The 21,226-nt window shown below is 43.5% G+C and overlaps 1 protein-coding gene across 2 annotated transcripts; it reads left to right on the top strand.

Annotated features, from left to right (window-relative positions):
- The first annotated feature begins 3,067 nt into the window (after positions 1 to 3,067).
- Positions 3,068 to 20,941, top strand: ZFAND5 (zinc finger AN1-type containing 5). 2 transcript variants are annotated; one of them, XM_052777176.1, is made up of 6 exons: positions 3,068 to 3,304; positions 6,914 to 7,071; positions 7,505 to 7,616; positions 8,036 to 8,133; positions 18,911 to 19,036; positions 19,293 to 20,941. In XM_052777176.1, exons 2-6 carry the CDS (start codon positions 6,921 to 6,923, stop codon positions 19,439 to 19,441), a joined length of 636 nt encoding a protein of 211 aa, XP_052633136.1. In that variant the 5' UTR covers positions 3,068 to 3,304; positions 6,914 to 6,920; the 3' UTR covers positions 19,442 to 20,941. The 2 variants fall into 2 exon arrangements, with proteins under 2 accessions (XP_052633136.1, XP_052633137.1); XM_052777177.1 differs by lacking the exon at positions 3,068 to 3,304 and adding an exon at positions 4,834 to 4,898.
- The last annotated feature ends 285 nt before the right edge of the window (positions 20,942 to 21,226 follow it).

Here is a 21,226-nt window from a genome sequence, read left to right as displayed (position 1 = left end):
ACCTTTTGAGAAGCGGGACACGACTGCACAATGCCTTGCGCATCAGAGACTTTCACGTCAAATTGTCGTGCTAAAACTTTTGCCGACTGATGGAAAAAGTCGTGCGATACTCGGGCCTGCTCAAACAGGTTAGTTCCATGTTGCTGCCATGCAGGAGCAACTAATTTATCTGCAATATTGTTGACAATAGATAATCCATGGTGAAATTGATGACTGCGGATGTGTGTAATAAAATATTTACTTTGTCTCTGATTTAACAAAAACAGTAAGTGCATCAACAACATATGTAAAACAGGATTTCTTACTTGCTTAATCATTGCTCGTTCCAATCTCTGGGTGGTTCTTACTACGTACAAGGAGTCTGACACAACATTGACAGGTGTATCAAGCCAATGTTGAAAGACCCACAAAACTGCTTGTAATTCTAAAGTTTGCAAAGAATCTCCAGCATGTCCTGAAAGTAGCTGTTGATGCCATTGATCATTTTCATACCAAGCTACAGCAGCTCGTTTTGATTTCCTTCCTGCATCTGTAAATACTGTTAATCCATCAACAGGAGTTTCTGACCTAACTGGTTTTTCTTCAAATTCTTGATTTTGTAACAATGGTGATAGTTTATCAGAGGGATAGTGATTTGTGATCTTTCCTCGATATTCTGCTAAGGCAATTTGAATTGTTTCTGAGGTGGCCATGAGCCAGTCCAAATAGTCTTGCCTTATGGGCACAAGAATGGTTTCAGGTTCAAGTCCTGAAATTTCCAAAATTTTTTTTCGACCTTTCATCATCAGATGTGATAGTTGGTCAATTTTAGTATATACAGTAGTTTTAGGTTGAAAAGGTAAAAATACCCATTCCAAAATAGTAATTTTTTGTTTTGTTATCTGAACTATCAACCCACTAAGATGTTTTCGTTCAACAGAAGTATTAATCAATAAAAATTGTAACGGTAAGTCATTTATTTTTCTTTGCACACTATTAGAAACCACTTTGTCAATGACCTTATCGAGTGCGTCTTTTTGTTCTGATGATAGTTTTCGGTAATCATTTGCTCCTGTTGTTGTTCCTAACAATGGCATCAAGGGCTCTAAATCATCATTGGTAATTCCCACAATGGGTCTTACCCATTGAATGTCTCCCATCAGTTTTTGAACATCTGTAAGATTTGAAATTTTGGAATTCAGTACAATTTTCTGAGGCTGTACCATACTTTCTGTAATGACCCAGCCTAAATATTTCCACGGATGTGAACACTGGACTTTTTCTGGGGCTATTTTTAAACCTTTAGGATCCAAATTTTCAGTGATCTCTGTTAAGGTTTTACTCGTGTCCATATTTTCTCCTGCAATCAATATATCATCCATATAATGATATTTCAACAATTCTAGATTGTTTCTTCGAAAAGACTGCAATGCCCATGATACAAATGTCTGACATAATGTAGGTGAATTTTTCATGCCTTGTGGTAACACCACCCAACAGTATCTTTTGGCTGGTTCTTGCTTATTAATTGAGGGCACTGTAAATGCAAATTTTTCAACATCATTGGGATGTAAAGGAATTCTGAAAAAACAATCTTTCAAATCAATAATTAATAGTTTCCAATGTTCTGGAATCATAACAGGGGATGGTAGACCTGGTTGCAAAGCACCCATATCTTGCATGACCGCATTTACTGCTCGAAGGTCGTGCAACAATCTCCATTTTCCTGATTTTTTAGGGATTGCAAAAATGGGTGTATTCCATGGATTTGTGGAAGATACGATGTGTCCTGCTGCCAATTGTTCATCCACTAATGTTTGAATTATTTGCAGCCTGTCTTGTTTCAGCAGCCACTGATCCACCCACACTGGTTTGTCTGTTTTCCATATGAGTTTTAATACAGGCTGTTCCTCAGAGGCCGCTCCTGAAAAGGCTGTGTAACTAAACAAGCACCCATTTGGGATAAAAGATCCCGACCAATTAGAGCTATCGGTAAATGCATCACATACGGTTGAGTTGTTACCACAGTACCATCTGAAAAGCAAAGAGAGATTAGAACTTTGCTGATCGTTGTTTGTTGAACACCTCCTACTCCAACTACCCCAGTAGCCGCGGGCACTAGCGGCCACTCACTAGGCCATCCGCCTGTAGGAATGATGGTAACGTCAGGCAGGCCAGGGTCACTTAGCTATGGGCCTAACACAGTGCCCTGAAACATACGTGTTCCAAGCTGACACCTTTGCATGCCGCAGAGGTTATGTCGCTCTTAGCAGAGTACGTTTTACAAACGCTCAAAAATCAGGACTTTCGCACCAGCGCAGCTCAGCAGGACTGACTTCTCTGCACTGTCATCTAGCAGCAAGAAACCACCCGCCAGCAGGCAGCCACCCCCGCCTCCGAGGCTGCTCCGTCACCACAGCCCGCTCGCAGGGTCTGGCAGCCCCTAAAAAGTTGCCCAGCACTGACGTGCCCTACGCTTAGCATCGCTTTACGCCTAAGAAATTGTGAGCGGGCAAGAGCCAAGGGATCCAGCCAGGGTGCTCGTAAAGAGCACGTTCAGGGGCCGAAGTAAGCGCCCCGGTTCTCCGAAACGCCGCAGCGTGCCGGCGCTGAGGCAGTCCGCACGGCTCCCGGGGCTGACCTAGAAACCCACCGGTGAGCAGCCGTCCCGCCCGTGGGAAACCCTGCCTTGCCGCCCCGCAGCCCGCCTGCCCGCTCACCCCCCGCTGCCTCACGTACCCACGGCCACGCCCCCCCGTGGGGCGGGGCGGCCGCTCTGCACACGGTTCCTTCCCGCCCTCCCGGCGCAGACGTCGCTCTGTGACGTCGCCTGGAACGGCGTCCTCCCCCGCCCCCGCGGGCGGCGGCGGCACCAAAAGCTGGCGGAGCGCGCGCTCCCGCCCCGCCTCCTGCGCGCCTTCCCCCGCCCCCCCGCAGCTCCGCGCCGCCCCTGGGCGGCAGCGCGCATGCCCTGGCGGCCCGCGGCGGCTGGGAGGAGGCGGAGGCGGAGCCGGCGGGCGGGCACGGCTCCCTCCTCCTCCTCCTCCTCCTGCTCCTCTTCTTCTTCCCCCTCCCCGCCTCCCTTCCTCCTGCGCCTTCCCGCCGCCCGCCCCCCGCGCACGGTGCGTCTCGCCTCGCGCCGCCGCCGCCGCCGATACGGCCGCCGCTGCTGCTGCGGGAACAAAGGAGGGAAGCGGCGGCGGCGGTGCCGCCAGCTCCGCGCCCCGCGCCCCCCCGCCCTCCGCTCTCCCGGCAGCCGTCCGGTGCCACCCGCGGCGCCTTCTCGGACACCCGCCGCGGGGTTTCTGGCCCCCGCTGGGAACAGGTAGGTGCGGGGCGGGGCGGGGCTGGGCTCGGCTCCCCAGGGCCCTCAGGGCGGTGAGGGGTGCCCGGCACTCCCGGCGGGCGGCCCCTGCGCATCTCCCGGTGGTTCTCCTCCCGCCCGGTCCCCGGCGCGGGGGGAGTCCGCGGGCCGGGCCGGCGCGGGGCAGCGCCGGCGGCGAGACAATAAGGTTTCCCTGGCCGGCAGCGGCGGGGCGGTGGGGGCAGGCAGCGGTGCGGGGCCTGGCGGCGGCCGGGCGGCCGTGACTCAGGGGTTTGCGAGGAGCGGCCCGGCCCCGCCGCCCCGGCTGGGCACCCCCGCCCGCCGTCGCTGTTCCTCGGCCCAGCAGCCTCCGGGTCTTTTGTGTTCCTGTGTCCTCGGTGGAGGAGGCGCGGGGGGGCAATGAAGACGTACGGCGCTGCGGGCGCTTGGCAGCGGCTCCCCTTTTGTCGGACTCGCCCAGCCGGGCTTCACCCTCCTCGGGAAGTGCCCGGTGTCGGTCCGCCTTCTCCGTACCGACCCCTCCTGCCCCGCTTCCCCCTCAGCGCGGCCGTGCAAGGGCGAGCGGCCCGGGCAGCCTCGGTGAACCCCCCCTTTTGTTTCGTTTGTACGTCTCCCTTGTTCAACTGTGGTGCCTCTTCGAGAGGAGGATGTTGAAGTGAGTAAGTATTTTAGGTCAGCAAGCCGACTGCTGACGCAGTTCCCGGGTTTTACGGTGGATTTCGGTGCACGCCGGGGTCTTCACGTCCGCCGTCACGCTGAAGCGTGGGATCGCCCGGCGGGAGGGAGCGGGGCTTAGCCCGCCGCTGCTGGGACGGGCGGGCCGTCGCCTCGGGGGCGGAAGGGCAGCTTGGTTGCGAGGCCTGGGTCGCTGACGGGATTCACGCTCCCGCCCCGAGTTCGGCTGGCGACGGCGAGGGTGAGCGGCGTGCGCTGCTGCTGGAGTTAACAGGCTGAATGAAAGGGCTCGTTTTTGTGTCGGGGGGTCCCGGGGCTGAGGACGAGCATCCCTGGGGTGAAGACCTGCTCCTGCTAGTGGCAGAACCAAGACCTTTTTTTATTATCTGTTTTTTTCTTCTCCCCCACGCCCCAAGAGGAATAGTTGGGTTTAACCGCCCACCCCCGCGGTTGTGGGGTGCCTTTGTGAAACGGTGGCCGCCCGCTCGGCCCCTGATCACGCCCAGCCGCCCTCCGTGCGAGCTGGCGGCGAAAATGGCTGTTGGAGGCGACGGGCTGGTGATGCTGCGTTTTCCGGACTGAACTTCAGCATCCGCACTCCCCCGCCCCGGGAAGGAAGGGGTAATCGGATTTCGCCTCGGCGGGTCGCGCAGCAGCCGGCGGCCTGCGGGGGATCGATATAAATAGGGGCTGATTTGAGAGGGCCGGCGGAGGCGGCCGGGCGGCCCGGCACTGCGGCCCCATCACGTCGCAGCCGCCTGACAGGCGGAAGCGCAGGAGCTCGGCCACGTGACCCGCGGCGGCGGGCGGGCCTGCCCGGCGGCGGCGGCGGCGGGGCCGGCGCTCCTCCGGGAGAGCGGGACCGAGGTGGGGAAGAAGGGTTTAGCTGCCCGCCGGTACGCCGAGGGGGCAAGCCGCGGTGAGTGCGTGGCAGCCGGTCTCCAGCTGGCGGTGGGCGCTTGTAGAGGAGACGCGGGTGACGGGCGGGGCACCTTCCAGAGCCCGCAGAAGCACAGGCTTCTTACGCGTCGCATAACAGCGACGTGACCTTTCGGTTAGGGGCGCGCGTTCCAAGGAGTGCAAGAACGTGTTGGCGAAGGAGCTGCGGAGACTCCGGTGTGTAGTAGGTTAACACCAGCACTAGCACCTAAAGCTAGATGTAGCGAAGCGGTGAAGCGCGTTCGCGGCGCGCGAGCCTGGGAGTGGAGCGAGGCAATCGAGGTCGGTGGCAGCACTGTGTTTGGTAGCACTTTGAGCTTACCTGCTTAATAAAAGGGCAGAAGTACAGCTTTTATTTGTATCATATAGACATAGGCCTATGATACGGATGACAGGATTTTTTTAGATTTCTCTAGGTGGGTCACGGTTTCTTCTCGCTCCCTTGACTGGTGTGTATGGCTGTAAAACTCTTACCAGAATAAGTGTGAAGCTGTTTCATAGTCCTGAAAGGAAACTACTTATACCTGGAAGATATTATAAAGGCATAAATAATACAACTACTTACACCTGGAAAATGAGGTCCCAGCAGGCAAGCAGATGAATTTTGCTTGTTTGTTTTCTCCTGCCCTTGCTTTACTTTGATCCCAGAAGTTTAGTTTAACTAGACAAAGGCAGCTGTCAGTTGTAGTTGTCATACTAGTGGAACATAAGTTTACTACTTGCAGTGTGGGGTGTCTTAATTAAAAGAAGTATTTCTCTGTACGCTGTAATGAATTTGCTTTTGGCCTTTTTGGCTTCTCACAAGCATCAGCAGTCAAATATCTCTTATTGTGACTGAATAGGACAACAGCAGTCTAGAGATTACACTAAAATGTCTCCAGGTGCTGTGTATAGTGCTTCTACTAAATTCGAATTTGGGAGGACAGTGCAATATTCTTACGTGTCCTCAATTTGTAGCAGATGGCTTGATTACAGTGTTCCAGTTTTATTGCCCTTGGGAGTGAAGGATTTTGTTGCTATTCAGTTTTTCTACTAACCTTGCTTTGCAGAGCTTAAGCAGCAGTGAAGGTGAAGTATTTTTGTTCCTAACTTCTGCAGTTCATGCCAGAGAATTAGCATTGTCTGCCTTGAGGAAGCTCACAAGTCTTGCTATAACTTTATTAAGACAAAGGATTTAACTGGCTGCTTTTTTTTTTTAAATGAAATGTGTAGCCTGTGTAATAGAACATATTCAACAGTTTAAAGCTGTTAATTTTATTTCTCTTGGAAGCGTAAGACCTGGTCTAAACTTACTTCAGAAATGCTGCGTAGATTCTTGGTTGAAGGGCCCGTTATACACGTGTTGTTGCCAGTTAGTACTCAGTATCAGGTTTCGTACACCACTTAAGTGGTATTCATGGCCTTGTTTTGGAAACTCCTTCTAAAGATAGGAATACAGACTTTAAATGGCTGCTGCCAATACTTCAGGGATTTTTATTGTTCTGTTTGACAAATGTATTGCGAAAGTAGCAACTGCTAATAGTGGAATGAACATAAAAATGATGCAAGATCAACGTTACTGAAAAAGTGGGGCTCTTCTGCTGGAGTGGGGAAAAAATAAGCCATGTTATTTGCCAGAACTGTTCAGTAGATATGAGCTCGGTCTTGCTTATTCTGTGTGTCCCTGTTAGTGCTCAGAGGTTGGTAATAAAGGGCCTTTTTGGCTGTCAAATTGTATTTGGTCATAACCTGGACGTGCAGCTCAGTGCCCAACAAGTATTTTATTTCTCAGTATTAGCGTGATGCCACTTTTTCTGCTCTTAAAGGTTCATAACGATGTTACTTAGCAATACAATTGCAGTATTGAATAGTATATTAACATCCATATAACCCTCTTTAAGAATGCTGATATCACTTTTGGGGGGCAGGGTGAGCAGCCGTACTTTAATTCTGTAACACTGTAATTGATTTTGGTGACATGCCAGCTCCTAATGCAGTTCTTGGTTTTATTTACAGCATCGAGATGACTCAGGAGACAAACCAGACCCCAGGGCCCATGCTGTGTAGTACAGGATGTGGATTTTATGGAAATCCTAGGACAAATGGGATGTGTTCTGTTTGCTACAAAGAGCATCTTCAGCGACAGCAGAATAGTGGTAGAATCAGCCCAATGGGTAAGGGTGTGTGGTTTGTTTTGTTTTTTTTTTTTTTACTTCTTGTGAAATAGAACATATAGAAGATGATGAGGAATCCCAGAACATTTTTCAGGAGAACTTGTGAAAGCTGTATACTAAAACAGTGAATATCAAAGAGAATGCTATTTTAAATTACAGTAAAGAGAAAAATACGTTTCTGTGCAATGTGTTCTGGTCCGCTTGGCATTCAGCCATAACTTGCTTTCCCACTTAGCCTCCTCTGTTAGCATATTCTTACACAATCTCTGTATTTTGGTTGTTAACAGTATAACCTGTCTTTAAGTAAGAAGTAATAATGCAGTGGCAGTGAAGATTGTATGCAGACAGTTCATAATGGTGTATACGAGACTGTTTGACTAACATATATTCTACAATTTGTTCATAACTAACTTGTCAAATTCTCGTTATATAGGAGCAGCCAGTGGTTCAAATAGTCCTACCTCAGACTCTGCATCTGTACAGAGATCAGACACTAGCTTAAACAACTGTGAAGGTGCTGCTGGCAGCACATCTGAAAAATCAAGGTAAGACGAAGGTATTACTTTGAGGTTTGAATGAGCTGTGGGTGTGCAGAGAGTTGAAGGCCTGTAGCAATCCTGCCCTATTGCAGTGAGTTTCTGCAGAGGAAGAAGGGACAGTCTACCTGACAGTGCATTATGAATCTCTGTAAACGAGAACTGATTAAAATATTTGGTGTTGGACTGCTACATCTAAAAGGATGGGTTTGATTTATCTGTAGAAATATTTGCTACAGGTTTGCCTGTTTTCTTCTAGGGAAACTAAAATAGAGTAAAAAATGTGTTTTGAAGGTAGTAGAAGCAGAGGTCAGGAATGTGTATCAGTAGTAATTGAACAGGTAGTTTACTAATGGGTCTGGACAGTTTAAGTGTTTATTATGAATGCAAAACTAACATAAATTATGTGTTTCACTGTACCTAAACAGAAATGTGCCTGTTGCCGCTTTGCCTGTAACACAGCAAATGACAGAAATGAGCATTTCAAGAGAGGAAAAAGTAACACCGAAAACAGAGACTGAGCCAGGTATGTTTGCAGAATAATGTTGGGTACAACTGCTTACTTAACGGAAGCTGATGGTTTGTTTACTTTCTAAGTAGGCATCTCCTGTTGTGGTGAGGGTCTTGAGGAACTGTTAAGATGATTATTAAGGATGCTTTTTGAGTACTCTGCTCATCAGAATCATGAAAAAGAACTAGTGCCACAACAGAGTTTTAAGATGCGTGTTCAATGTTAGTAAAAAAAAAAAAAAAAGAAAAGAAAGACACCTGTGAGGGTGGTTTTGGCTCCCAAACCTTCATTTTTAAAAGTAAGGCACTCTAAAATTGCATTTAAGCAAGGTGTTTGGTTCTTAAGTCAAAATGTTGAGTTTTCTGTGTATTATCTAGCAGTATGATTCCTGCTGAGTCATGGCAGTCAAAATGGCTTGTTGCATTTGGAGAATGGAGTTCTTAATAAATTCCATTCTACAGAGGAGTGAGGCTGTGGGGGAAGGGAATAGGTGGTTTAAAAATACTAACAAAAGCTGTTTAGGGTTCCTGACTAATTAAGTAATCAGTAGATATAACCAAAGCATTGTTCTGCGGACCTAGGATACTTGCAGCCTTAATTGCTGGGTGTGAATTGTCAATTTAAAAGTTTTGTTCTTGTACTGGAAGGCTGTAGTTGTAGTAGTTAAACTTTAAAGTATAAACTCTCGGAGGGAGGCAGGGAGGGCAGCTTTCTCACCTACAACTAGTGAGTGAATTCATACCAATTTGTTCAAATGGAATCTTAGCACACTTGTTCTGTACTTATACATATCCACGCTTTTTTTATTTAACAGTTCTGAAACAGTCTTAAAACACTAAAAGCTGATGTTTAGTAGGAAGTCTGTTCACTCAAGCTGAAGATGAAATTAATTTTTTGAGTTTTGAAGTCGGTGAGATGAAAATTGCAGCACATGCTACTCAGCACTGTACAAAAGTGATTTTTATCTAGATGTCTTTGCCAGCAAAGACTGCTATAACATCTGATATTTAATTGCTTAGTATTTGTACAGAGGATTTTAGCATTTGCAATAAGTCATGCTAAGTCAAGATTCTGTGACATGAACTGAAGTACAATTATACTGTATATTGGGTTTTTCATTATGTATAGACTGAGAGGAGATTTTTGCAAGTGTTAACTTCCTGTAACTGATGTCATCTGAAGAGGCTTTCTGTATGTAACTGAGAAATGATTTAGACTTGCAACAATATTTATAAACCCATCTTGCCTTGTTATGAATTACTACCTGAAATGTGGCAAGCAGGAAAGAGGCATACATAAAATGGTAGCAGTGGTGCAGTAATAGGTGACTTTACTCTTGCTAGAACTGCCAGTAGGAATTTATCATTTTGCCAGGTGTAAAGGACAGTCTTCAGTTATTGTTGATACATTACCTGTTTTTCAGGTACTGTGGGTCAACTGTATGATGCGTAGTGTCATACAGCACTCTGTTGATTAGAATAGGGGGAAAAATCCAAAAGCAGTTCAAGATACTTCTGTATTGTTGTAAATAATCTCACAGGTTGAAACCAGTAAAAGCTGCCACAAGCTTGTGTAGATGTCACTGGAAAAACTACCAGAGTACTTAAATGTGTCTGGAAAAGACCTGTGGAACAAAACTGCCTTCCTGAGTACATACCTGTAAATTTGAGACAGCCTCAGCTGCTGTAACGCCGGAGTTCCCAAATGGTGTTACTGTTTGGCACAGATGTAGACAGCATGGGATAGTGTCCTTATATACTGTTCTTAGGGTGTGTCACATTTAAAATACACAAAATGTTGGGTGTATTCAGTGGTACATTGATCTCTGTCTTGCAGGCAGGAGAAGCTGGCCTAGACCTTTTATAGAAATCCCTGTGATGTGTGGACTAGTTGCATTTTTCTTCCCTTCCTTTTTCCAACAGCATCCAGTATGTGTTGGTCTCTCCTCTCAAGGAGGAACTGAAACAATGGTAAATTCACATAGCCTCATAACAACAAAGCTGATACTTTCTATGAGGTGTAATTCTCTAAGATAATGCCACAGTCATAGAGTTGCTAATGAAAACACAGTCTAGTTGTAAGCATGACCGTAGCAACTGAATTTCATAACCATCAGATAGTAACAGATGATGAACAAACAATGTAGCCTTCAAGCAAAGTAGCTTGCTCTCCTTTTAATGTCTTCAACAGTATGAAGTCACATTCTTTTCTGCCAGATTTTCATTAGCAAATGAAATTTTGGATATTTCCCTTACAAGCCAGAAAGTTAAAAATAGTTACATCTGGTCAGCTGATTGTTGGGTTTGGGGTTTTTTTTAGCAGTCTGTAGCATAAAATTATACTTGTTTGCTGTTGGAATTGAAGCAACTGACTTGAAGGTGGTGAAGTTGAGAACAATGAAACAGTGAAGCTTAACAGGCTTATTTTTCTTTTTGTGTGGTGGGGTTTTTTTCCTTCACAGACGTTGCAGCCTGGTTTCTCATTCAGAATAAATCCGGTGCTAAGACAATTAATTGTATCTTAACATTTGAAGGAAGAAAGGCATGATGGATGTAACTGACCTAGTTGGTTGTAATTCGCATGTCTAATGTGCTGTGTTTTCTTGTAACTTGTAATTTCTTAGTTCAGCTTGTTTGTTGCAAATCTATAATTGAATAGTGGCACGTGTTTGGTGCAGTTGTGTGTCTGAACTGCTCCTAAGTCAGGGAAACCTAAAGGCCTTTATGTCCAAACTCAAATTCAGAAGTGGGCACTATTTACAAAATACTCTTTATAGGATTTTGATAAACTTTTACCCTTACTAAGGATTGAGTTCTAATACAGTCTTGACTAAAGTCAGACTATACCCAAAGCATTCTAGAAATATATTCATAGTTGCTTTTTTTGCTGTGCTGAGTTGCAGGAATTAAATGCAAAACCTGGCGAACTCCTTTCCTTGTGTTACGCTATCAGACCAATGTATCTACCAAGTTGGTGAGGCATAGTGGAGCCTGCCCTTAAGAAATGTGGCAGGGGGGGTTTAGCAGGTACTCAAATGGAAGTAAAAGATCCTGCCCTGGTTTTGGCTGGGATAGAGTTAATTTTCTTCTTAGTAGCTGGTAGTGTGTTTTGGATTTAGTATGAGAATAACGTTGCTAACACACTGATGTTTTAGTTGTTGCTACGTAGTGCTTGTCCTAAGTTCAGGATTTCTCAGTTTCCCATGCTCTGACAGCGAGCAGGTGCACAAGAAGCTGGGAGGGAGCTCAGCCAGGAGAGCTGATCCAAACTAGCCAAAGGGATATTCTATACCACAGAACATTATGTTCAGTATATAAACTGAGGGGAGTTGGCCGGGAGGGGCGGATCACTGCTGGGGCATCAGTTAGTGGGTGGTGAGCAATTGCATTGTGTGTCACTTGTGTTTTCTTGGGGCTTGTTTTTTTCTTTTTTTGTTATATTCATCATCATCATCATTATATTTTATTGTTAGTAGTATTATATTTTATTTTACTTCAGTTATTAAATTTTCTTTAATCCAGAAGTTTTATTTTTTTACCGGATTCTCTCCCCCATCCCACTGGGAGCGGGGAGGAGTGAGCAAGTGGCTGTGTGGTGCCTAGTTGCCAGCTGGGGTTAAACCACGACAGTCCTTTTTGGTGCCCAACGTGGGGCTGTTAAAAGGTGAGCAAGTTCTGCTGATCACCCCTTGGCTCTCCAGTCAATGAATCAGCAAATGGATGGGAATGGGGGAGTCTCGGTTTGTGCACTGTTGCTGCCGGTGCACCGTTGTGGTAGGGTTTGGCACCGGTTGTTCTTCAACCTCAGCAACCCCACAACAGAAGGGTCCTCAGAGAGACCTGTTCAGTTTCCTGTAGACAGGTCTTCAGTTTCTTCCATCTCCAAGGCAGCTGTACCAATGGCCCACCAGTACCCTTTTTGGTCCTTGAAATACCCTTTCCTGAGATGGTCTATGCCATTGGTGCATGGAGCCTCTGGGCCAGTCACAGATAAAGGTTCTTCCAGGAAAATTGCTGCTCCAGTTTCCGGTGGGCAGTGTGAGCAGTGTGCCAGACAGAGCAGAAAGGCTGATCTTACTCCTGATCCTATGAGAAGGAATTCTAATCCATTTTTACAAAAAGTGAGTGGAGAATCCTATGACCAAGACTAGAGGGGCCCTGCCTTCAGCCAGGTGGAGGACAGGGACAACCAGGCTTACTGGACTGTGTGGATTCGATGGCCTGGCACATCAGACCCACAGGAGGAGCATAAGGCTCTAGTGGACTCTGGTGCACAGTGTACCCTAATGCCATTGAGCTATAAAGGTGCAGAACCTATCTGTATTTCTGGTGTGACAGGAGGATCCCAACAGCTAATGGTGTTGGAGGCTGAAATAAGCCTAACTGGGAATGAGTGGCAGAAACACTCTATTCTTGACCAAGCGGGGTCAGAGTTATGTCATTTATCTTGACCCTTTGTGGCCATGACAGGTCTGTATGAGAGAGAATTGAGTTGCATAGTAACAACTAGAAAACCTGTTTTGAAAACAAATACGTTTAAACAATCATATTGTTTCAAGTTACAGCATATTTTTAGTATTTTCTTGTGCTTTTGTAGGTTGTTACCTTGCTGAATGATGATCCTCCAGTCAGGTCTGTCAGTGTTAACAGACGTAATTAGTATCAGCATGTATGTATCAGAGGCTTGGGGTTGGTTGGTTTTTTTTCAGTTGTTGTTTCAGGGGTTGTTTTTTTTAAACCCAGTAATAGATCTGGTTTAGGGCATAGTGGGATTACCTATCATTTTGTGAAGCCACAGGGGCAGAGTAGCACTACTTATAAAGAAAGTGAACCAGAAATTGAACTAATTATGGTCTTGTGTAAATTACATATTTTAAAAATGGCTCTAAGTGGTTACCACAAGATATTCCTTAGATCTTGTTATAATGAGTGCCTTGTTGATCCTGATTTGTTTTCATACATGGCTATAGTATTTTAACCATGTTGCTATCTGTAGACAATTCCTTTGTGGCTCTTCGTAAAATTGTCTGATACAACAACTCTGTCTTGTGTTGAAAATAATTAGCTCGTCTTCATGTTTCCTGTGTCTGCTGTAGCTTCAGTAGATGCCCCTGATTGAAACAATTCTGAAATGGAACAGTAGTCTCTTCTAAGCCCTGAAGCTGTCCACCTTGGAAAATAAGACTGGGGACCCAACTGTTGCTTCTGTGCTCGTTGGTGATAGGATGCTGTTATTATTTTAAGAGCCGTATACCACAGACATCAAGTCTTCATGGTGACTAAATTAAACCATATTTCTGTGTGGTACTGAAATTGTGGTAGCTTTACACTGTATTAATGTAGCAGGAAAGATACTCAATAAGCCTGTTAGTTGGGCATGTGGCAGACGAGTTGAATGCTGCAGAACATTTCTGTTCCCTTTCTTTGGCATGAAATTAAACATGATGAAAGCTTATTCTGCAGCCTTTCATCATGGGCACCTTGGTTGGCATAGCAATTGTAGTTCCTGAAGAATGAAGTATTTATGCTCAGGAAGCTTGATAAAGCATAATAAGTACTGTCCATCTTTTCAGACTAAAATTTCCTATACAAGTCCATTGTGTTAATATGCAATATAATGATTGCACAACCTCTGTTACAGCTTTCTGCTCCAGTACTGCAGAAGTGCAGTCTAATGTCTTTCTGATAACTTTTGACTATACCTTTTTTTCTCTCTTGTTTTAATTTTTCCAGTTCTTCCATGATGGGAGTTGGAGGTTAGCTTTAACAAGTCAGAATGCTTAAATCAAATTTTTTTTTATGCTTTTAACACTTTGTTCCACTGGTGTGCTTACCACTTACTAGTACCATGAAAGTCATGCAGTTTAAGCTGTTGGGATTTTATTTTGGTTAATTTTTGTGTAGTCAGAGAAGCTTCTAAAAACTTACTGGTGTTACTTTGGTAGCCCTTTCTGGTCACTTTTGATATGGGTCAGGTTAAAAAGAAATATTGCTTTATTTTCATCATATTTTGTTCAGTTGAAACATTGGATTCATTCCTTTCTAGTGTGAACTCTCAGTGGGGAAATACCTACAGTAGGCATGCTCTTTTGCAGCAGCCATACTGGTTTATATGGTAAACTACTGACAGTTTTGAAAATCCTGTTCTCAGAGCGGTTTTTAATTCGAGTGGTAGTCCCACATAGTCACTGTGGCTTAATACTTCTGGGTCTGAGAAGAGCTTTGTTCTCCAGTTTGTAGGACCTTTCTGTATATAAGTTTAGTAGCTGTCACGCTGTGACATGTGGCTAACCTCTTATCAGTGGCTTTGCTGTTCCCACATGCCTTTTTTAAAGATGAATCTTACCTTCAGACTACATGTGAAGGAAATTTTCCTGAATTCATGATGCAATGCCTGTATTTGTGCAGGTTTTTCTCAGGTACCTCTCCAATACTAGGATCATGTTAGTCTTTATCCTAGCAGATTGGTGATAGTCTTCCTTGTGAATGATGGTAATGCGTCTTACAGTGCCTACAGATAATTTAAGACCAAAAAAATATTTAATAAAGTCATGCCCAGTTCTGAAAATCTTGTTGCTCCTAATTTTTTTCGGCCTTGTAATAAGAGACCTGGTCTGGTAAAATTCAAGTGAAGTAAACCTGATTGGGTAACCTCTTGAGCCAAAGGCTGGGAAAGGAAATGACCAAGGTGATAGAGAGGGGTACATGCCAATAGGAACTCTATTAAAGTGATAAAACCTATTTTAGTGGTGAGGGGTTTGCTTCATCTGAACACTGTTATTGAGGAAGCAGGTGTACAGGTACCAGTAATGACAACTTTCCAACTTTCAGCATTTTTTCAGTTATTCATTCCGTGGTGATCATATAGCAATCATTTAGAGCACTTTCCCTGATGATTAACACGGTGTGATTTCTGCCATAAAATGAATTTAATATATTGAGGTCTGGAATTGCACTTGCCTGGTTGGATTTGGCTTCTGTGCTAAAGGAAGCCTTTTGTGACAAGCAGTTGTCAGGATAGTATCTGATGAATTTATATTGGCTCCTGATGTCATGGCAGAAAAACTACCATTTACAGTATTTTTCATCTGAGCCACAGGTTGAAAAAGGATTTTTATTCTGAGCTTTTAAGTAAGGGGCAGGGTAGGCAGCTTTGTCTCTGTCCCAGCCACTACTCAGAAGCACATTTATGAAGGTTTAACATGATAAAAACCATCAGGCTTAAGTCTGCTGGTGTAAAAGAATAGGAGAATCCTTTATTCAGGTAGAGCAATAAATTGAACATTTTAATTTGGATTTAGGGGGCTATGTCCTGTCTTGTCTTGTGACCTTTTAGTGCCCATTACTGTGTGTTGTGTGCTGCTTTTCCTTCTTGGAATGCATTTTAGTTGTGGGGGAACGATCCTGTTCCGCAGCCATTTCAGGACATGTGCTGCTACAGTTTCTTCATGCAAAGGAGGAAATACACCTGTAGTAGTTGGTAACGTATTCCCTTCCATGCATTTGTTCTCAGTGTCTGTTTTGTGGTAGAGTGATCTACTAGGCTCTTTGCCTTGGTGATTCCTGGGAAGTTGCTGTTTCCACTTTTACTTCCTTGTTGGCATGTTAGGCCGTGATAAAGGTTGCTCTTCCTCTTGTTTTCATTTTCTCTTAGTGCATGTTGTGTGTTACTTTAATTATTTAGGTCACCGTTGATTTGCCCCTTCTTCTGTGTTTTCTTTTGCATCTGACTGAAACAGCATGGATGCTCCCAGGGCTCGTATTTACAAGTTTGTTCTGATGCAGATGAAGCTTCCCCCCGGCTAGCTGTATACCAAATTGCAAAGTGTGCGAGCATTCTGGTTCTTGTTTTTCATATACCATGGCTTACAATTAGCATTTCATTTTTAAACAGATTAGCAATATAACGAATCTAAAAGGAGTTTGACCATGCTTTTTGGGAGGTGTTTGGTTTTTTGTTTGTTTTTTTTTAAGGCCATAGCTGATGGCTGTTATCCAAGGTGCATAGTAGCCAACAGGGTTACACTGTTCTTGATACCGCTGGGTTTTAACCTGTTTTTTTTTGGTCACAGGTTCTCAAATAGATTAACTGATACTGAACACCACTTCCTTGGGATTTAAAGACAGGTTCAGAGGATCATATCTGTTCATCTAGAAAATATTAATCATGAAGACAAAGAAATTGTTTTCCAAAAAAACAAAAGCAGCAGCAGAAATTAATCTGAAAAGTACCAATAGCAGTAATGATTGTAGTGCTAGTGCTGTAATAGTTTTCTTACCCTTCAGACTTGGCAAAATAGCACTGACACTGAACTTCCCAAATTTTTTTAGAAAAAGATCTATGCAAGGTGATAAAAAATAAAGGTAGTAAATGGCCATAGTTGTTCATTAGGACTGTTGCTATAATGTATAAGTATTAGCAACCACTGTTTTACTGCATGAAATTTTTTGGTGATGAGCACTGAAGGTTCCTTGTTAACCTCTGAGAGCTTGTCACTTTTAAATCTTGTTTAGATTATGGGGTCCTGACTGGGGGCTATCTTGTTGTACAGTGAATTGTGAGGCTTTCTAGAGTGTTAGCGGTAATAGTGAGCTGGTTTTTAGAATACCTATGAATGTGGTCATGCAAACACAATTTTAAAAAACAAGTATTAAGAGTGAAGATAGAAAAAATGTCAACATAACTATTCTTCATGTCTGGAAAAAATCCAGTTTTCACAGGATACACCACTTGCTGATCCAAAACAATTTCAACTAACAAATCCTATTTGTGTGCATAAAGTTTATTACAAATAAGTCCTTAAAGCTTATATACTCCATTTATTCTGGAATGTGTTTTCTAGTTTGTTCTATTTTAGAAAAATAGATGTTGTCATATAGCTGGGAGTGTTCAGGAAAACTGTACCAGGAGCAGGTGTTGTGTACAAACACACCTCTCAGCTTTCCTCCGTTCTGGTTTGGATATAAAGAGGATATTAAAAAATGTTTGTTTGATTGGGAAAAAAACCCAAACTTTTTTAAACAAAACTAACAGATTCACAAAAGTTCACAAAAGGACAAATTTTTATCTTTCAGAGAACTTAAGTAAAAGGTGACTGAAGTTTGTCTGAAGGTGTTCATGACAGAGGCAATTGAAAAGTGATTAATTTTGACTATACCTGGTTGAACACTAAAGCTGAATAAAGTACAAAAATACAGATATTCAATGTAAATCTGCGCTTAGTTCTTTAAATTAGTGAGAGTGTCTGTCACGACCTGGGCTGGACAGACCAGGGAGGGGTCATGGTAAATTTGGAATTTCCTCGGGCTAAATGACACCAAATGATGAGTTAAATGTTTTATTCGTGGCAGAAGCAACCTGAACTTGGGAAGCATAACAGTAGGTGGCAGGGATTTCTCACAACAGGAATTGGCATGGAACTGCCTCAGTGACCCATGTAACCTGTGGTAACCATACACATCCATTCAGGGAAGACAATAAGGAGATCCCTCCTGCTGAGTCATGAGGTTCAGAGCAGACCCCCTTGCTTTCTAGACTCCTTCTCAGAGAGGAGCCCAGGGGCGGCTGGATCTGCTCTTAGTCCCAGACTTGGTCAGTGGTTGATGTCTAAAGCAATGAGTTGTGGGGGTTATGGAAAAGGAAGGAGAAAGGGAGAACAAGACAGAGACAAAAAGGAAGAGAAAAGAGAAAGATTTCACTGGCCCTGGGTCCAGTGTTGGTCCCACCTGCTGAGGGGTCTGGTTCTGGAGAGCGCATGCACCTGGGGCTTCAGTTTGTGTCCTTTTATCATCTCCTTGCCCCTCCTTCGGGTGGGCACTCGAACTCATTAGGCTAATGAGGTGTCATGCATGGTTTGTGAGCCTTCAGGAAATGGGTCCATGGGCTTGGAGGTCGTTTGGGGAGTAACTTCCCCTTCCCTGCAGACATGACCATTGTTTGATCTTTGGCCATGCATGGTGAGCTGCCCTGCTCAGCATATCAGAACAGGGAGCTGTGCACCCTCAGGCGTGACCTCCCTGTCCTGTTGCTGATGTCCTGTGCTGATTGGCTTCTTTTCACCTATGGTTCCTTCCTCTGCAGGGTTCTGTCCTTAAGCAGAACTTGCCCCACCACAGTGTTTGAGACATGAACTCTTCCAGTCTCTCACAGTGTCGAAAACATGATGTCTCTTTTGAACTGTGTGTGTTTTGTAGCTGTGTTCTGGATCTGTCAGAATCGGTGGCTTTCTAGCTGCTCCTGGTGAACTGGTTTAGGCATTTGACTTCACAAGTGTAGTGGCAGAGTAACCCAGTACTATGATAGTAACACAGTACTGAACTTCATTTGTTTCTAAAATACATTCCTGTTAGTTATACTCTCTACAGGTATCCCCTCTGTTCAGCAACTTTAGCTGTGACAGTATTGTTATTGGTTTAGATTAAATGTTACTTGATCATGTGACCTTTTTTAAAATAGTAAATGTGTACATGGTACTTCTGGACTGCTTTCCAAGCCCTTAACACCTGTATATACCTGTATAGGTTTAACGAATAAGTGCCTTATATTTTCTGGCTCGTCAACTGTGAGGAAAAATCTGATTGTCTTGCATAGAGCCAAAAGGGAAGAATAGAGTACCTAAAAATCCCTGTTCCTGATATACATTTTCATAGACTAGTCTGTGTAGTACTTTAGACAACAAACATCAGAGTTAGTAGGGGAAATTAATCCTTAAGACATATATGCATGCTGCTGAATAGCTAGTGAAGTCAAGAAAAGGAAATTTAACCTTTATTTCCTTTGCTTGCTTTAACAGTTGTTACTCAACCAAGCCCGTCAGTTTCTCAGCCTAGTACTTCGCAGAGTGAAGAGAGAGCTCCTGAACTGCCCAAACCAAAGAAGAACAGATGTTTCATGTGCAGAAAGAAGGTTGGCCTTACCGGTATGAGAACACCTTGACAATTTTTAACAGATCTGTATGATTAGTTGCCTCTCACTAGATTAAACTTGATTACATATCTGTACCATTAAACTTATTTGCTTCTTCAGAATCCAAACAGCTTAGTATGGCTGTTCATTTTTCTTATTCTGTATGTCAGAGTAACAAACATGCCCCCTTTGTAGTGACTAAGCCTTTAATTTAAAACTTAATTAATTATGAAGCTTCCTAGTGATGTTGCTTCTTTTTCTGTGTACAGGATTTGACTGCCGATGTGGAAACTTATTTTGTGGACTTCACCGTTACTCTGACAAGCATAACTGCCCATATGATTACAAAGCAGAAGCTGCAGCAAAAATCAGGAAAGAGAATCCAGTTGTGGTGGCAGAAAAAATCCAGAGAATATAAAGTAACCTGCTTGTGAAAAGACTGACTGACTCGTTTTGTTTTTAATATATCCTAGGAAAACACGAAATAGCAGGTGCATGGCCACTTTGCTTTTTTTTCTCCAAAGTTTTACTTTCAGTCTTGTCTGTCTTAATGATACTTCAGAATGTTTGGGTGTTTGTTACAGGCAGAATTGGATAGATACAGCCCTTGAAAATATATATGCCCTCCCCAGAATATAATTGGATGATGAGAAACCTGCACAGGAATATATGTGCGCAGAGGACAGACTCTCTAGTTCACGTGTGCCAAACAGATGTATGCTATCTGCACGTTTGCAGCAGATCTGCCTTTTGAGATGTGTTTGAGGTATATAATCTTTGGCTAGTGTTATGTGCCTGTTTTGAAGAAGGATACATCAAAAAGGTTGGGAGTCTACTTCTATAATTTAAAATCTCATTCTGATTTTAGTTTCCCCACTCCATTGTTTTCCAGCAGAATATAAGCTACATAGAGGGGTCCACCATCCCACTAAGATGAGTATTGGTGCCATATTTAAGAAAGTCACTTATCAATTGCACTGAGAAAAATGGAAAAAATCAGATATGTATGAGAAGCAAACTGTTTTCCAAAAGATTACATTAACTTTAGAATTGTCAAAATAGGTTCCCAAAGGAAATGTCCTGCTGGGAATTTACGAGCTGGCCTGCAACAGAGTTGTCTGCTTTTTCTTGCATAGCTAAAAATGTTGTGTAGCACAATATTGTAAGATTGGCTCATAAAAAAAAAAGTTACATATGTTTTTAGACATACCACAGCAGCTCTATCAAGCAACACTTGTCTGAGTAAGTTGCTGAAGTATTAGAGCAGTTTATTATTCATATACTACTTATGTTCTGTGTGTTCTGAGTTAAAAAAAATATTAGGAGTTAATTTTTTCTAGTTTTAAATGTAACAGTTGCACCATTCTGCATGGAAAACCATACCCAATATGGCTGCTGTAGACTTAAGTGGTAGCTGGAACCACTCTTGGAGGGCTGCTTTATCATTTTTAATTGTACTTGGGTGTAGGACTATAGTGTTCTTGGGTGTATTGCATGGGCTGCGTTATCTACAGCATTGTACAATAACAACTCTAGAAAAGGCAGTATACGTCACTGATGCTTGTCTGGTAATATCACTTCTGTGTTATAATGGAAGGGTTTTTTGTGATGTATGAAACTTGTGTTTTTTATATAAACGAGTACAGTTTAGACTAGTGTTGTGATAATGCCTGTTCTCATCTGTAAATAGTTATGTATGTACACAAGGCACTACTCCTGAACTTCTGATTTCAGTTGCAGTGTTGACTTCATTTTTACTTAACTATTAAAAGCATCAGGTTTTTGCTTTTGTTTTTCTGAGTTTAGATATGCAAACATGTACAGATAGTTCATATTTATGTATTGCACATAATCATGCTACCCAGCATCTATGCTGTATTGTATTATGTAAATAATAAAAATCATGTACAGAAGGAAATACTTCCTTTTGTGATAGTTCATTGGGTTTAGTTATTGCTGTAATCAGAAGGTGACCTTGTAGTGGTTAAGGTGCAAAGTTAGTACTAAGTTCTTGTAGATGTTGTCTTTATGTTTAAGCCTGCCTATGTCCTTACTTCTTATTTGGATATAACTACTTGATGGCCAGCAAACAACAATGTGCCTAAAGGGAGCAAAGGAAAGCATTAGCAGTGAACTTCAAAGGTTCTTTCTTTTGCCTACAAAACTTACTTCTAGTGGATCTGTTTTAATATACCCTAATAGA

Source organism: Harpia harpyja, chromosome Z (genome assembly GCF_026419915.1).
Source record: "Harpia harpyja isolate bHarHar1 chromosome Z, bHarHar1 primary haplotype, whole genome shotgun sequence".
Taxonomy (NCBI): Eukaryota; Metazoa; Chordata; class Aves; order Accipitriformes; family Accipitridae; genus Harpia; species Harpia harpyja.
The sequence above is the reverse complement of the archived record's forward strand: the minus strand, read 5'-3'. Positions and strand labels throughout refer to the sequence as shown.

Excerpts from the sequence above, each read along its gene's own strand:
- ZFAND5 (XM_052777176.1), top strand. The coding sequence starts at position 6,921 with ATGACTCAGGAGACAAACCAGACCCCAGGGCCCATGCTGTGTAGTACA. Across the intron at positions 7,072-7,504 it reads TGGTAGAATCAGCCCAATGG|GAGCAGCCAGTGGTTCAAAT; the intron begins GTAAGGGTGTGT and ends CTCGTTATATAG. Across the intron at positions 19,037-19,292 it reads AAAGAAGGTTGGCCTTACCG|GATTTGACTGCCGATGTGGA; the intron begins GTATGAGAACAC and ends TTCTGTGTACAG.